Source organism: Triticum aestivum, chromosome 5B (assembly GCF_018294505.1).
Source record: "Triticum aestivum cultivar Chinese Spring chromosome 5B, IWGSC CS RefSeq v2.1, whole genome shotgun sequence".
Lineage (NCBI taxonomy): Eukaryota > Viridiplantae > Streptophyta > Magnoliopsida > Poales > Poaceae > Triticum > Triticum aestivum.
Genome location: NC_057807.1, coordinates 494,104,793 through 494,122,195, shown reverse-complemented (window position 1 = coordinate 494,122,195; position 17,403 = coordinate 494,104,793). Strand labels below are relative to the sequence as shown.

The following is a 17,403-nucleotide window of genomic DNA, read 5'->3' as shown; positions in this document are numbered from 1 at the left end:
CCTGCTAATTTGGGTTAGATTGCATACTACTTATACCTACTGTCTATACGTATTAGGATTAGGAAAAGGTATTCACCTGATGACGCCCGGGTGCGTTGTCGTATCCAGCCGCGCTACGTCATTCGCATCTGTGCAATCCTATTCGTCCATACTAGTAGATCGGCTGGTCCAGCATGCAATGCAAGGCCCGTGTGGCTGATGGATGGACAAGTTGATCTATAGATTACAGTTCTGTCATTACAAGTCAAAGCTTGTCTGCCCCGTGTAGCTGCGTTTGTTCGCTGAACGCTGGCTATATATATAGAGAGAGATGTATACAGATTGTCTTGTAGACTCGACGTATATGCTGCTGGTCTTAACTCTTATTATCTCCACCTCGTCCCCAAGCCCACGGCTTAGATTTAGCTTAATTATACATGGAGCTGCCTACAGGTGATCACTCCTACCACCACGGCTAATCTATTTCTTTCTCCTCCGGTACACCACAGTGCACACATCATCACCGTGCTCCTCAAGCTCGAGTTCGTGCTGCCATGGAGGTCGACCACCAGCGGTTGTCGTTCCTCATGGAAGCCACCTCCATCACCGGCAACGACGACGGCTCACCTCCCGCCTCTGCAGGGGACGCGGCCGGCGACCACACTGGAGGCGGCGAGTTCATGGCGACTCCTGTCGCGTGGCCGGCGCTGGGACTCCAGGGGAGCTCCAGTGGTTCATGCAGTGCGCAGGAGTCGCCGTTCATCGGGGTGCGGAAGCGGCCGTGGGGCAAGTACGCGGCGGAGATCCGGGACTCCACCCGCAACGGCGCCCGTGTTTGGCTTGGCACGTTCGACACTCCGCATGCCGCCGCGCTCGCCTACGACCAGGCCGCCTTCTCCGTGCGCGGCCCGGCCGCCGTGCTCAACTTCCCGGTCAAGCTTGTGCAGGAGTCGCTGCGCGCGCTCGGCATCGGCGGGGCTGCCACCGCGGGGGACTCGCCTGCGCTCGCGCTGAAGCGCCGCCACTGCATCCGGAAGAGAAATCCCAAGAACAAGAGGAAGACGGGCACGACAACGACGGCAGCGGGGGCCGATACTGCATCGTCATTGTCAACGTGCGTGCTGGAGCTGGAGGACCTTGGAGCCGACTACCTCGAGGAGCTGCTCACCTTGTCCGATCTGTGAGCCACCGCACCGCTCCTGCATCCTATATGTAGATATGACGAGTCCGCCATGGTGAACCGAACCGACAGCTCCTCCTGCTGTCGCGGCGCATCCATTTCATTCCATGAGAGCACCACCGTGTCGCAGACGAAGTGGTGAGCTCTCGCAAGTCGCATCCGTTGTACATTGCTGCGGCCTGCGGTACGCATCATCGATGTCCATGATTGTAAATGGCTCACTTTTTTTTTGCGAAAAGTAAATGGCTCACTTCTGTTGCTTACTTAAACCACGACATGCAACACAAATCTAAGGTGTACATGTCTTTGGGCCATGCTAGGGCGATGATGATTTACACACTGATGGAGCGAATTGCAAAAAAAGAAAAAACACACCACATTTCAAGTTCAATTCTAGATTTGCTACACATTCCTTAGGCGCCCCAAAAACCTACTGATTTTAGAACCGGAGTGTTCCATTTTTAAAAAATAACCCTACTGATTTCCTTACTAATTATTTTCTCAGTTAACACTTATTAGCCGCTTACTCGATTTAATGATGATTCTGACTAGTTGGACCCGCTTGTAAGTGTTCAATTCTAGATTTGCTACCTCATTCCTTAGGTGCCCCAAAAACCTACTGATTTTGGAAGCGTAGTGTTCCAGTTTAAAAAAAAAACTATTGATTTCCTTACAAATTTTCTCAGTTAACAATTATGAGCCGCTTACTCGATTTAATGATGATTCTAACTAGTTGTACCCGCTCGTAAGTGTTGGGAATAATTTTGTCATCTACCCCTATTTCTCGCAAAAAAAAGAGAAAAAACACACCACATTTCAAGTTCAATTCTAGATTTGCTACCTTCCTTAGGCGCCCCAAAAACCTACTGATTTTGGAACCGGAGTGTTCCATTTTTTTAAAACCCTACTGATTTTCTTACTAATTATTTTCTCAGTTAACACTTATGAGCCGCTTACTCGATTTAATGATGTTTCTGACTAGTTGGACCCGCTTGTAAGTGTTCAATTCTAGATTTGCTATCGCATTCCTTAGGCGCCCCAAAAACCTACTGATTTTGGAACCGAGTGTTCCAGTTTTAAAAAAACTATTGATTTCCTTACCAATTTTCTCAGTTAAAAATAACGAGCCGCTTACTCAATTTAATGATGATTCTAACTAGTTGGACCCGCTCGTAAGTGTTGGGAATAATTTTGTCGTCTACCCCTATTTCTCTGCGCTTATCCGTGGTGTTGCTCACAATTCGCATATCTGATGCTAGGGGTAAGGATCTTCTTATACTATCTTTTCAAAGAGTACAACTCTTATACAGATAAGATTCCTAGTCCTTTTAACCAGTTTCTGGGGTAAAGCCCAGATCAAATTACCAACCCTGATCTAATTTATTTGTTAATGAACTCTACCTGTTGTGTCCTTGGAGCATGCGCTCGTAACCAACGTACCATAATAGAGTGTATAATAGTTTACAGATTAAATCATAAATTTTCATTGTATAATAGTTCGTGTATATAGTTAGCAACTTGTATTTCCTCCTGTATCGACATCACTGAGATGCTCATGAAGAGAAAAAGGACTTATTAGAGATATTTGACCGAGGAAAATATGAAATCCAAATTGCCATAATTTTCCAGGCATTTTGTTCCCTCTCATATTGAATAGCGAAAGAACAATCACGAAGTTCAATACATATAAATGAAAACCCGTGTATTATCTTTAGTTCAAATTTAGGAGTCTGAGCATAAATTTCCTCCTTCCACACAATGGCATTTTCCCGTAATTAGCTTTTCCGGTTTGTGCATGTCGATGATATAACTACTATTCTTGGCTGAGGGTGAACACGTTAGTTTAATTTCCCAAACCATGAAATTTATAAGCCATATAATCTATACTACGGAGTACTAAATAATAATATATATAACAAAACATTGATAAATGCTATGCGAGTAAATTTTACCGATCCGTGTGGATTCAAGGAAAAAACAGTGAAGACCTTGACAGGCAACACACCTGTTAGTTTCGTTGCGCCCTTGGTTCCTGCACATGCAGCTAGATCATGGCTCAAGTGCGACGACTACGTTCTTTTCTCAATTGCACGAGTTAACTGGAGGAGTAGTTAATTTGACTTACATATTTCCATGATAAGTTTCCTCAAATGCTTGAGAAAATCAGAAAGTAAGTTGGATGCACATTCACTTGGTTGTATTACGAGAGTTTTCATACACTTATAACTGTAGTGTATCCGTTGCATGATAATCTCTACTCCTTATATCAATATTGATTGTAAGGGTAAATTCTATTTGTCATCCAAAGTGCAAAGGTCGAGATTTATGATTTAGGTATTGAGCAAAGTGCTAAGTAGTGGAAAAGGGTCCGTCAGGGATTCAGTGACTTAACCGACGGCCTGGCTGAGTTATGATAAGCCGTTTGAATATGATAAAGCGTTGAGCGATTAGGGGCATGGATGTGACATATGAGTATTGATTGGAATTACATGAAAACATTAGTCCATTAAAAGCAAGAGTAATTTTGATTACATAGTTTGATGTTACTTCCTTGTTATCAATTATAGATTATTGCTTTGAATCACTTTTGGCTTGACTTCATACCATATTACATCATTGATCGAAATTACGTTAGGTAGCATTCAACATCGAAAATTATCTTTGTTTATCATTTACCTACTCAAGGACGAGCAGGAACTAAGCTTGGGGATACTGATACATCTCAAACATATCTATAATTATTTATTGTTTCATGCTACTATATTATCATTTTTATATAGTTTTATAGCATTTTATATTATTTTTCTAGACTAATCTATTAATGTAGTGCCTACTGTCAGCTCCTGTTTTCTGCATGTTTTTTGTTTCACAAAAAATTAATATCTAGGAACGCCAAAATATAGTGCCAATTTAGCACGTTTTTTGGGCAATGAAGGACACACGAAGCTTCTGAAGGGCACGAGAGGAGCCATTGATGGCCCACATGGCCAAATAGTGCACCCTAGGCCTAGGGCATGCCACCAGGGCGTGTGGCGCCCACGTGCACCGCTTTTCGAGCATTCCACCATCATAAAATCCCATAAATACCGAAACCCTTTGTCGTATTTTTATAAGAACTTTTTTGCTGCCGTAAGTTGCTCTTTCACGAAGATTCAATCTGCAGGCCTGTTCCAGAGTTTTGCCGGAGGGGGAATCCATTGTCGGAGGCATTTTTCACACCCCTTGCTGCTTCCATGATCATGTGTGAGTAGTTCCATTAGGACCTTAGGGTCCATCTCTCTCTCTCTCTCTCTCATGATCGGGATCAATTCAATGTAATCGGTGATGTGCTTGTTGGGTATGATGAATTGACATTTTACGATCAGATCGTTCATTGAATCTTTTGAGGTTTTCTTGCTATATACTCCCTCCATTCCTAAATATAGGGTGTATAGTTTTTGGAACGGAAATTAAAGTACGCATGTGGAGGCTAAATTTCACAAGTTTTGGGCGAGATTACACCTGACTAATTGACATGAGAAAATAGAGGAACTTGCATGATATAAGGAAATGTAATCAAATCCTTAAAAAATTATCCAAACGAGTGGTGCAACACAATACACCTTATATTTTGGATTTTTTTTCGAAAATCTATACACCTTATATCAAGGAACGGAGGGAGTAATAAAATAGTTTTGCATGCTCTCCAATCTATCTATCTTCTTTGTCCAAATTTGATCGGTTTTTCTTCAGAAGGAGTGGTGCTTTGTAGTGGGTGCAGTCTTGCAGTGCTCTAACCCAGTGACCACAAGGGCAATGACATATATTGTATTGGTGCCATATGGTAAATGACGGGGTCTCGTCGTACTAACTAATGCTTTCATGTCTGCAGTATGTCATCTTGCTTATTGTCATGCTTTATTTCTTGCAAACTTAATACCTCAAGATGCATGTCGGGTAGCAGCTTTGGGGTGGAGTATTAATAGTAGATGTAGTTGGACTAACGGTCTACTTATCATGGACATAATGCTTATATGCGATTATACCATGAATCATCATAGTCATAAATATAAATATTGCAATTGAATCTCTACCCAACTATAACTTGTTTACCATGTCATTTGCTTGTTTTCGAGAGATGCCACTAGTCAACCTATGCCCCCTGGTCTATTCTCCATTACTGAATTCTTCTACACAATTGCTACCTCCACATTGTCGTGTTACATTGCTATCAACTATCTCTATCACTTGTAATTTAATCTTATAACTAGAAAGACAAGGGGCTTGACAGCCCTCTTGCCGTGTTGGGGACAGGTGTGTTTTGTGTGCATGTGTGCATGTGTCGTTCACTTTGTTAGCTTGGGAGACTCCTACTGTATTGATAACATTGATTCTCTAACTGAGGAAATATTTTGCTGTTGGGCTACTTCACCCTTATACTTGGGGGAATCCCAATAACTCCTACGGAAGCAAGCATCGGCTACATTTGAACTCTCAATTTCCTCATGGTAGGAAAACTTTGCTGGCGATTTCCTAACTCTTCAGTGAGGACATAGTCAACAACGTCTCGAAGAACATCATCTCTAGTGCTGAAGAACATGAACTTCACTCGGAGAAAAATAGGATAGTTTGAGCATCACTTCAAAAATACATCTATATATCACCTAGAGCCCCTCAATAGTGCGGTGGTCCCTATGATTAAAATAAGAAGAAAATAAACTAATAAAAGACTAAGTGTTTGTCTTCCAATTCTTCAGGCAATTTATTCAAGGGCGCACCAATTTCTTCAATGTATTCCATAAATTTTTAGGGGTGACGGTTAAATCAAATCTTCTGGGACTATCTCGCGTGTATACCCACAAACACCCTAAAAGGAGGCACTAGTTGCACTTAAAATTATTGACCGATGCCGAGTTTCACATATCCCTCGGACCACTGTGCTCTAGTTGGAACATGTACCTCGCTTTTCCCACTGAAATATACTTCGTCTCTCTTTTGATGTACGCTATAGCTGCCCAATAGGTCGAGTGAAGTCTTTCGTCACTTCCAACATGAGATGGTGGTGGTTGTATGTGCCACTCCGTGCCCCGTCGACTTCAAGCTCTCATGTGTACGCAGTCTTGAATCAACCCCATGCAAGAGTTTTGTTGAAGCGCACAAGCCCTCATGCATGTGCCACGTGTTGACATACCCATAAGTCGATCACCATCTGCATCACGCTTTTACTTTATTATTACTACTGGAAACATAGAATTTGCCATCAGTCAGCTCTTTGTCGTCTGCTAGCGGATGACAAAGAAGGCCTTTGTCGTCTGCTTATAAAAAACGGACGGCAAAGACATGGCTGACGGCAAAGACACTACTTGCCATCAGCCAGTTCTTTGTCGTCTACTAGCAGACGACAAAGAAATGTTGTCGTCCGCTAGCTGATGGAAAAGAGGTAGGGGTGGGGTCCAGTGCAGGGAGGCTTATTGCAATGGCCCATCCCACCTCTTTGTCGTCCGCTAGCAGATGGTAAAGAGGCCACTATCTAACGGCCCACCCCCTCCTCTCTCTCTCTCTCTCTCTCTCTCTCCTTGACTGCACCCCACCGCCGCCCCCAACCGCCCCCACCCCCGACCACACGCCACCCGGCCCACCGCCCGCCGCCACCGCCGCTCCTACACGTCGCCCCGGCCCGCCGCTCCCCCCCCCAGACGCCCCATCGCGCCGGCACACCGCCCTTTCTCTCTTCCCCTCTTTCCTTCCCCTTATTTTGACCTACATGGGGCGCACCATCCCCCTAGGGGCTGGTATGTCCCCTTCTTGGCCGATTAGGCCCATGTAGTTGCCGGGGGATGCCTGGAACCCCTTCCAGTGACCCGATATGTACCCCGTACCCCCGGAACACTTCCGGTGTCCGAATATCATCGTTCAATATATGAATCTTTACCTCTCGACCATTTCGAGACTCCTCGTCATGTTCGTGATCTCATCCGGGACTCCGAACAACATTCGGTAACAAAATCACATAACTCATATAATACAAAATCGCCATCGAACGTTAAGCGTGCGGACCATACGGGTTTGAGAACTATGTAGACATGACCGAGACATCTCTCCAGTCAATAACCAACAGCGGAACCTGGATGCTCATATTGGTTCCCACATATTCTATGAAAATCTTTATCGATCATACCGTAATGACAATATACGTTATTCCCTTTGTCATCGGTATGTTACTTGCCCGAGATTCGATCATCGGTATCTTCATACCTAGTTCAATCTCGTTATCGGCAAGTCTCTTAACTCGTTCCATAATACATCATCCCACAACTAACTCATTAGTCACATTGCTTGCAAGGCTTATTATGATGTGTCTTACCGAGAGGGCCCAGAGATACCTCTCCGATACTCGGAGTGACAAATCCTAATCTCGATCTATGCCAACCCAACAAACACCTTCGGAGATACCTGTAGGGCATCTTTATAATTACCCAGTTACATTGTGACGTTTGATAGCACACAAGGTATTCCTTCGGTATCCGGAAGTTGCATAATCTCATAGTCGAAGGAATATGTATTTGACATGAAGAAAGCAATAGCAATGAAACTGAACGATCAACATGCTAAGCTAATGGATGGGTCATGTCCATCACATCATTCTCCTAATGATGTGACCCCGTTCATCAAATGACAACATATGTCTATGGTTAGGAAACTTAACCATCTTTGATTAATGAGCTAGTCTAGTAGAGACTTACTAGGGACACGATGTTTTGTATATGTATTCACACATGTATTAAGTTTCCGGTTAATACAATTCTAGCAAGAATAATAAAAATTTATCATGATATAAGGAAATATAAAATAACAACTTTATTATTGCCTCTAGGGCATATTTCCTTCAGTCTCCCACTTGCACTAGAGTCAATAATCTAGTTCACATGGCCATGTGATTAAACATTAGTAGTTCACATCGTCATGTGATTAACACCCATAGTCCACATCGCCATGTGACCAACACCCAAAGGGTTTTGTGACGCCCAGATAATTAAGCTACAGTAAAACTTTGCTAATGATGCCACGTCATCCCGTTTACTGTTGGTATTCGCGTGTTAGTTCAAAACACTCTGAATTCAAATTTAAAATTAACAAACAGTCAAAGTTTTCAAAACACTAAAACAAAAATGTTCGGTGTGTGACAAATATTGCTACGGTAATTATCGTGAAGAAAACATAATTTTACAAAGTGCCTAAGTGCTTTAAACTAAATAAAACAGAAAAGATAAATAAATAAAAGTAAAAGATCAAAACAAAACAAAAAAATATATATAAAAGGAACCCCCCCCCACTGGGCCAACCGCCCCAGCTGTCGGCCGGCCAGCCCAAAACGCCCAACCGGCCGAACCAACCCCCACTCCCTTATCCCATAACCCCCCGAAACCCTAACCCACTCCCCGTTGCCCCACACCCCACTCCCCCTACTCCCTCGTCTGGATCTGGATCAGGAGGATCCCGATCCCCTCACCCCTCGACCCCGCGCGCCCGTCGCTGCCTGGACCTCGCCGGCGCCCGGAGCTCCCCCGCTGGCCTGCTTCCACCTTCCCACCGGCCTGCTCCCACGTCGCCCGTCGTCCCCTCGCCCCCCTCGATCCCCGCTGCCCCGGCCCCTACTTCCCCACCGTGAGCTCCCTCCCCCTTCCTCGCACGCTCATGCTCGATGCCGACCCCCCCATTCCCCCCGTGCACCCCGCGCCCGAGCTCCAGACAGCCTCGCGTCCGCCGCGCTCGTCGTCGTGACCCTCGCCTGCTGCCTCCCTCCGCCGTAGCCTCTCTGCTCCCGCGGCTGCGGCCTCACCGCGCCCGACTCTTCTCACGCACCCCCGCCGTCGGCCCTCGGCCGCGCTCGCAGCCACTACTGCCGTGGTTGCCACCACCGTTGAGTCGCGCCTCTGCCCAACTGCGTCGCCTGAACCGCGCCGCCTCCGCTCAGGGCCACGCCCCCGCTCCCCGCACCCACCTCACCTTCGCTCCGGCGCACGCACGCGCCCGTCCCGTTGCCTCGATGGGCGCCTGCTGCCCAGCACCCGCTCGGGTGACATCCGCACCGGGGCGCCCGAACCCAATAGGCCCCTAGGGCCTATGACAAACGAGGCCCAGCCCCAGAACGTTTTTTTATAAAAGAAAATAAAATAAAAATGAATAATTAATTAATTAACTAATTAATTAATTAGTGAATAAATTAAGTTAAGTAATCATGTTTAATTAATCTAATTAACTAGTTAGTTTAATTAAACGGTAATTAGATTAGCTAAATCCTAATTAACCTAAACAAAGTATGACATGCGGGACCCTCACGTCAGTTTGACCCAGTCAACGCCCTATTGACTGCTGATGTCATGATGATGTCAGCATACACTATTCTGGATAATGTAGATTTGAAATAATTAAATAAATTCTAAAATTGATTAAATCTTTTAAAATTAATATAAAATAAACCATAGCTCGGATGGAAAAACTTTGTACATGAAAGTTGCTTAGAACGACGAGACGAATCCGGATACGCAGCCCGTTCGTCCGCCACACATCCCTAACATATCGAACACGCAACTTTCCCCTTCCGGATCACCTGTCCGAAAACGTGAAACACCGCGGATACTTACTCGGATGTTTCCCCCTTTCACAGGTATCACCTACTACCGCGTTAGGGCACACCTAACCCCGCTCATTGTCATGTCATGCATCGTCATGCTTATGTTTGCATTGTATTTACTGTTTCTTCCCCCTCTTCTCTCCGGTAGACTATGAGACCGACGTTGCTGCTGCCCAGTTCGACTACGATGTTGACGACCACTCCTCCTTGCCAGAGCAACCAGGCAAGCCCCCCCTCCTTGATCACCAGATATCGCCTATTCTTCTCTATACTACTTGCATTAGAGTAGTGTAGCATGTTACTGTTTCGATTGATCCTATTCTGTTGCATAGCCTGTCATTGTTGCTACAGTTGTTGATACCTCACCCGCAATCCTAAATGCTTAGTATAGGATGCTAGTTTATCATCATTGGCCCTACATTCTTGTCAGTCTACCTTGCTATACTATCGGGCTGTGATCACTCGGGAGGTGATCACGGGTATATACTATATATATATATACATACTATACAGATGGTGACTAAAGTCGGGTCAGCTTGTTGAGTACCCGCAAGTGATTCCGATGTGGGGGCTGGAAGGACAGGTGGCTCCATCCCGGTAGAGGTGGGACTGGGTTCCCGATGGCCCCCGACTGTTACTTTGTGGCGGAGCGACAGGGCAGTTTGAGACCACCTAGGAGAGAGGTGGGCCTGGCCCTGGTCGGTGTCCGCGGTTACATCAATTAACACGCTTAACGAGATCTTGGTATTTGATCAGAGTCTGGCCATTTGGTCTATACGCACTAACCAACTACGTGGGAAAGATATGGGCACTTGACATCGTGGTATCAGCCGAAGCCTTCTTGACGTTGGCGACTGAGCGGCGCGCGCCGGATTGGAACGTAAGCTTGCTCTTATATTAAGGGGGCTAGTTCTGCTTCCGGCCGCCCTCGCAACATGCAGGTGTGCAATGGGCAATGGGTCCAGACCCCTGCACGCATAGGATTTAGACCGGCGTGCTGACCTCTCTGTTGTGCCTAGTGGGGCTGCGACGTGTTGATCTTCCGAGGCCGGGCATGACCCAGGAAAGTGTGTCCGGCCAAATGGGATCGAGCGTGTTGGGTTATGTGGTGCACCCCTGCAGGGAAGTTAATCTATTCGAATAGCCGTGTCCCTCGGTAAAAGGACGACCCGGAGTTGTACCTTGACCTTATGACAACTAGAACCGGATACTTAATAAAACACACCCAGACAAGTTCCACAGACAACCCGGTGATCTCTTTTCCACAGGGCGACGAGGGGAGGATCGCCGGGTAGGATTATGCTATGCGATGCTATTTGGAGGACTTCAATCTACTCTCTTCTACATGCTGCAAGACGGAGGCTGCCAGAAGCGTAGTCTTCGATAGGACTAGCTATCCCCCTCTTATTCTGGCATTCTGCAGTTCAATCCACTGATATGGCCTCCTTACACATATACCCATGCATATGTAGTGCAGCTCCTTGCTTGCGAGTACTTTGGATGAGTACTCACGGTTGTTCTGCTCCCTCTTTTCCCCCGTTTTCCTCTTCTTCTCGGATGTCGCAACCAGACGTTGGAGCCCAGGAGCCAGACGCCACATTCGATGACGACTACTACACTAGAGGTGCCTGCTACTACGTGCAGGCTGCTGACGATGACCAGGAGTAGTTAGGAGGATCCCAGGTAGGAGGCCTGCGCCTCTTTCGATCTGTATCTCAGTTTGTGCTAGCCTTCTTAAGGAAAACTTGTTTAACTTATATCTGTATTCAGATATTGTTGCTTCCGCTGACTCGTCTATGATCGAGCACTTGTATTCGAGCCCTCGAGGCCCCTGGCTTGTATTATGATGCTTGTATGACTTATTTTATTTTTAGAGTTGTGTTGTGATATCTTCCCGTGAGTCCCTGATCTTGATCGTACACGTTTGCGTGTCTGATTAGTGTACGATTGAATTGGGGGCGTCAAAAGTTGTTATCAGAGCCGACTGCCTGTAGGAATCCCCTTTCCAGCTCCTTGGCCGAAGTCGAGTCTAGATATTACAAAACTATTTTACTAACATGGCTGTGCGGCCCATGGGCCCACGTCGCCATTGGGTGGTATTAGGATCTTTTATTCCTCGTCTATACTCTCGGATTCTAATCTCTCTTCTATTCGGGTTAAATGATTTTCTAAAAATCTAACTTTAGGTTCTCGAAAACACTTTCTCCCGGAGAGCCCCTTCAGCCCAGATGATCGCTGGCTGCATCAGAAGATTCTGAAGATACTCTCTGATGTTCTCTCGAGACTCTGTGTCCGTCGCTTTTGCAATCCCCTACCACCGATACATCCCTATGGATAAATACTTACACATCTCCTTCTTACTTTCATTCCCAACTGCTCTTGTTATTACAAGATGCATCGAATTATTCTTTGACTTTTAGGAATCTCTTGAGCCACTGCCTTACAGATCTTTGCCGCATGAGTACCCCTATGAATAATTCCTCGCACTTATCGTGTATCTGCTCATTCCCAATTGTTCATGTGTTTCACAAAAGACTTCGAAATACCATTTGATCTTCTGAAGATCCTGAGCAGCCTATTACTCTTGAAATTCTTGCTTGCTTGCATTATGGTTAATCCCATAAGTCTCGTAATCTTATAGGCATCCCTTTTCTTTATTATTTTAAGTCCGTTGATTCAATAGGTTGAGGATGCTCGCATTCCTCAGTTGAATCTTAGAATTCTTTCTTTCAGCTCAGACACCATTTTAAACATGAGCTGGATCTCGATCAATCTAATCGCCATCGATTGTACCCCTAAGGCTATTCTACCTATCCATCCCTAATTAGAGCATTGCTTCTGACCCCTTGTCCTGGGATTCAAAATTCCTTTGCGTTTGAGCTTTGAGATAGTCAGTTGTTTCTATAATCTGACCTCCTTGCATTCTTTCTTTCTCTGGTTGAGTACCGATGCTCACATCAGATCCCTTATGGACCACCAGATCCTTTGTTGAATTTTGTCCGACACCGTCCTTCATATTCATTAAACTTGTGAGCCTTTCATCGGATACATAATGACATTGGTAAATATTATTCCTTGATTTGGCCAACCATGCTCTGCTTTCGAGCTGGTGATATTTACTATTGAAGCTTGTGGTATATGTTTCCACGATGCCCTGATGGGTTGAACCTATGCCTTCCTTAATCTGTGTGAACCCGAAAGCTTTCACGGGTCATACTCCTCTGGTAATTCACCAGGTAGGTTTTGACACTGAAATCATTTTTATTTAGAGGAGTGAATGAAAGGTTATGCATTGGAGAAGTGGGAGTCGACCTTGAACTTTGTGTTCATGCCCATGGACACGATGTAGATCGTATCATGGAAGCTACGCTTAAATTAATTATTCCCTTGGTATAAGTTCATCTTATATTTGGGATCTAGTTTTTTTGCAATCTTGGTTCCAGCCATATTGATATTCTTTGATTCCTTTTCTCGGACAAGTTGAAGTACTTGTCTTCTGCAGATCATTACACCTATCCAACCTCTATTCTGCTCTACCTTTGAGTATACCCTCTGGTATCTCGAGAATATCGCGAAACTACATAACTTCTTATGAGTTCTTCGTCAACTATTATTCTCGTCGATTCCAATTTCCCCCCGGATTTTGAGTTATTAGTCACTCGAGAACACCGATAAGTGAATTGATTCTGCACTCCGATTCAATACTCTAAGTAATTTTCGTTGCTTATGAGTTTAATAATCATTCAAGTCATTCCTAGCCTGATTGGCTATATCATTATCGTGCTAAATTTTAACTGTGCTACCTAGTCCTTCCCGGAGCACAATTTTCGACGATGAGCTAAGCTTACGTCAATATTCCTCGTCATATCATTACGCCTTGAACATCAAGCTTGATTTCGTGTTTGTGCCATACCCGTGGTTCCAATAACCTTTCGCTTCATCATTCCTTTGGCTTGATGTCATCGCCGATCGACTACATCTTGAAATATCTCGACTGCTATGTCGTGATCATCATCAGCATTCTGAGCTCTTCCAGAATATCAATTGAATTTATGTTGAGAAAGACCATCCTTGCCCTCGATGATTAGTGTTATCATCGACCACTCTACTGCCTTTTGTGTTATACCTTGAGTTCCTTGCTATCCAGCAATTGCTCTTCTTTATCTTGGAGTATTACCATCTTTTATGTCAAGAATGTCGTGAGAATTTCACCAGCTCTTGAGAATTCTTGGTATAGTGATACTTCTCACCATCACCATTTTTTCTTGGTCCCCGTGTTGATTCCCAACAAGTGAACGGTGTTGTTTGGATGCTTTCCTTCTAGCAACCCTATTGCTTTGAAGTTAATGGTCGACATTTCATTCTTAGACCATTGGTTATCGAATCACCATTATAACATTGGTCGTGCAACGCAACCCATATTTTGGGTGCACCTTTCCACCAATGTTTAATTGAGTATGTTTTCCTCGAGAATACCTCGTTATATCATTTGATCTGACAAATGCTATCTCCTTGATCACATAATTGTGCAAACCCATCTTTTGAAAGTCTCGATGAATTGTTGCTGAGTTCATCAACTACCACCTTATCCCTTCATTGGTTTAATGATGAGTTATTGTTTCGGAACTTGCTTCCATAGTTCATTACCCGAGGATCTTATAATGTCATCTCGTCAATTGCGTTGCACCTTGTCTTCTTAGGCATCCTGGGTCTGAGGTATCCTGCCCCCAATCAGATCTGAATCTCGGGCAGATATGATGGTTGGAACATATTTTCCAAGAGTTATAATGTTGGTCTTTATATGACCCGGTAATGTGGTGTCATGCCTAGCACACCTGGCCGGAGGCCCTATTGGTATTGTTTCCTTTTTAGCAAAGATAACCATTCTTCCATGAGGGAATTGTAAGACTTATTGTATAAGTTGTTCCTGATGGATCCTTTGTGCATCCAAATTTTGACCCTTGATGACAATGTCAATGCTATCTCGATGCATGTTGTGGTACTCTGATTTTCAATAAGAACAGTTGAAGCAATGCTATCTTTTCTTTATCTATTATCCAAACACTGTTGTATGGGTATTGTCATCAAATTCCTCTCCCCTTACCTAAATGGTTTCTACTTTCTATCATGTCGTGGATATCTTGCTCTGCTTGTCCTTAGGAAGGATATACCCTTGAAATATGTGTTTAAATAGACTTTCCTTTCCATTGTCCTGTTTAATCTGATAATCACACTTTCCTTTCTATTGTCTTGTTTAACCTTACTGGTGATCTATATGATCTAAACAATAATATTCTCCTGCTTATGTAAACACCTTGGTGTACAGTTCTGTCAGCAAGACCATGTTACTATTTTTGATGACATTCCGGTAGCCACCGATGGACGAGAACTTTGCCTATTGGTCCGCCTCGTCCAACGAGTAGGCAAATGGTTCTCTTCGTCCCTCGCCCTTGGTACCAACGATGCTGTCAACATAACTGACAGGCTATCCCCTGACATGCCTTGCTTACACGGTCATGCAAGACATTACTGCCCTTTCTACTTTCAACCCACATGGTGGGCCCATAACCCACAGTTCCACAGGATCGAAACCTGACTCTCCTGTACCCCTTGTTTCCAAAGTTATTCCTCATGCGCGGCTTTATATGTAATTCACGAGCCACCTTTCGAGAGATCACCAATTATGGTATCCAAAACAATACTTATGCCCATTACTCTGAACCCCTTTCACACTCTGTTTCAGGCATCGAACGATTGCTTGCTCTCTTGACACTTCCCATGATACCTCTTTATATTGCTCTCGATATTTTCTTAAGTTTCAATTTGAGAGTTACTTTCCTCCAACCTCCCTGATGTTATCTACCACATAGTCAACCTTGTAGAGGTCCATTCTCCCAGAATACCCCCTTATTCTTTCGTAAGTACGATGAAGTTCCCGAAGAAAGGATGACGACTTGATCATGGTGACTTGAAGCAGAGAAATGAAGACATCAGCGAAAGGGGTCAACCTCTTCGAGAAGAGCAACCAAGACCGAGAAGATCTGTTAGAATTTCGTAACTAGACCTTCCCCCCCCCCCTTCTCTACTTCTTAAATCTCGGGACGAGATTTCCTGTAGTGGAGAAGAATTGTGACGCCCGGATAATTAAGCTACATTAAAACTTCGCTAATGATGCCACATCATCCCATTTACTGTTGGTATTCGCGTGTTAGTTCAAAACACTCTGAATTCAAATTTAAAATTAACAAACAGTCAAAGTTTTCAAAACACTAAAACAAAAATGTTCGGTGTGTGACAAATATTGCTAGGCTAATTATCGTGAAGAAAACATAATTTTACAAAGTGCCTAAGTGCTTTAAACTAAATAAAACAGAAAAGATAAATAAATAAAAGTAAAAGATCAAAACAAAAAAATATAAAAAAAGGAAAACACCCCCCCACTGGGCCAACCGGCCCAACTGTCGGCCGGCCAGCCCAAAAGGCCCAACCGGCCGAACCAACCCCCACTCCCTTATCCCATAACCCCCCAAAACCCTAACCCACTCCCCGTCGCCCCACACCCCACTCCCCCTACTCCCTCGTCTGGATTTGGATCAGGAGGATCCCGATCCCCTCGCCCCTCGACCCCGCGCGCCCGTCGCCGCCTGGAACTCGCCGGCGCCAGGAGCTCCCCCGTCAGCCTGCTTCCACCTCCCCACCGGCCAGCTCCCACGTCGCGCGTCATCCCCGTGGCCCCCCTCGACCCCTGCTGCCATGGCCCCTACTTCCCCACCGTGAGCTCCCTCCCCCTCCCTCGCACGCTCATGCTCGACGCCGCGCCCCCCTATTTCCCCCGTGCACCCCGCACCCGAGCTCCGGACGGGCTCGCGTCCGCCGTGCTCGTCGCCGTGAGCCTCGCCTGCTGCCTCCCTCCGCCGTAGCCTCTCTGGTCCCGCGGCTGCGGCCTCACCGCGCCCGACTCTGCTCACGTGCCCCCGCCGTCGGCCCTCGGCCGCGCTCGCAGCCACTACTGCCGTGGTTGCCACCACCGTTGAGTCGCGCCTCTGCCCAACTGCATCGCCTGAACCGCGCCGCCTCCTCTCAGGGCCGCGCCCCCACTCCCCGCACCCGCCTCACCTTCGCTCTGGCACACACACGCGCCCGTCCCGTTGCCTCGATGGGCGCCCGCTGCCCAGCACCCGCTCGGGTGACATCCGCACCCGGGCGCCCGAACCCGATAGGCCCCTAGGGCCTATGACAAATGGGGCCCAGCCCCAGAACGTTTTTTTATAAAATAAAATAAAATAAAAATGAATAATTAATTACCTAATTAGTGAATTAATTAAGTTAAGTAATCATGTTTAATTAATCTAATTAACTAGTTAGTTTAATTAAACGGTAATTAGATTAGCTAAATCCTAATTAACCTAAACAAAGTATGACATGCGGGACCCTCACGTCAGTTTGACCCAGTCAACGCCCTGTTGACTGCTGACGCCATGATGATGTCAGCATACACTATTCTGGATAATGTTGATTTGAAATAATTAAATAAATTCTAAAATTGATTAAATCTTTTAAAATTAATATAAAATAAACCATAGCTCGGATGGAAAAACTTTGTACATGAAAGTTGCTCAGAACGACAAGA

At 45.3% G+C, this 17,403-nt stretch overlaps 1 protein-coding gene across 1 annotated transcript; it reads left to right on the top strand.

The window, feature by feature from the left end:
- Positions 1-533: 533 nt before the first annotated feature.
- Positions 534-16,693, top strand: LOC123114919 (uncharacterized). Its single transcript, XM_044536285.1, has 4 exons — positions 534-1,150; positions 2,860-2,887; positions 3,335-3,353; positions 16,371-16,693. The coding sequence occupies exons 1-4, from the start codon at positions 534-536 to the stop codon at positions 16,691-16,693; spliced, it is 987 nt and encodes a 328-aa protein (XP_044392220.1).
- Positions 16,694-17,403: the final 710 nt, after the last annotated feature.

Excerpts from the sequence above, each read along its gene's own strand:
- LOC123114919 (XM_044536285.1), top strand. The coding sequence starts at position 534 with ATGGAGGTCGACCACCAGCGGTTGTCGTTCCTCATGGAAGCCACCTCC. Across the intron at positions 1,151-2,859 it reads CTCGAGGAGCTGCTCACCTT|GTGTATTATCTTTAGTTCAA; the intron begins GTCCGATCTGTG and ends AAATGAAAACCC.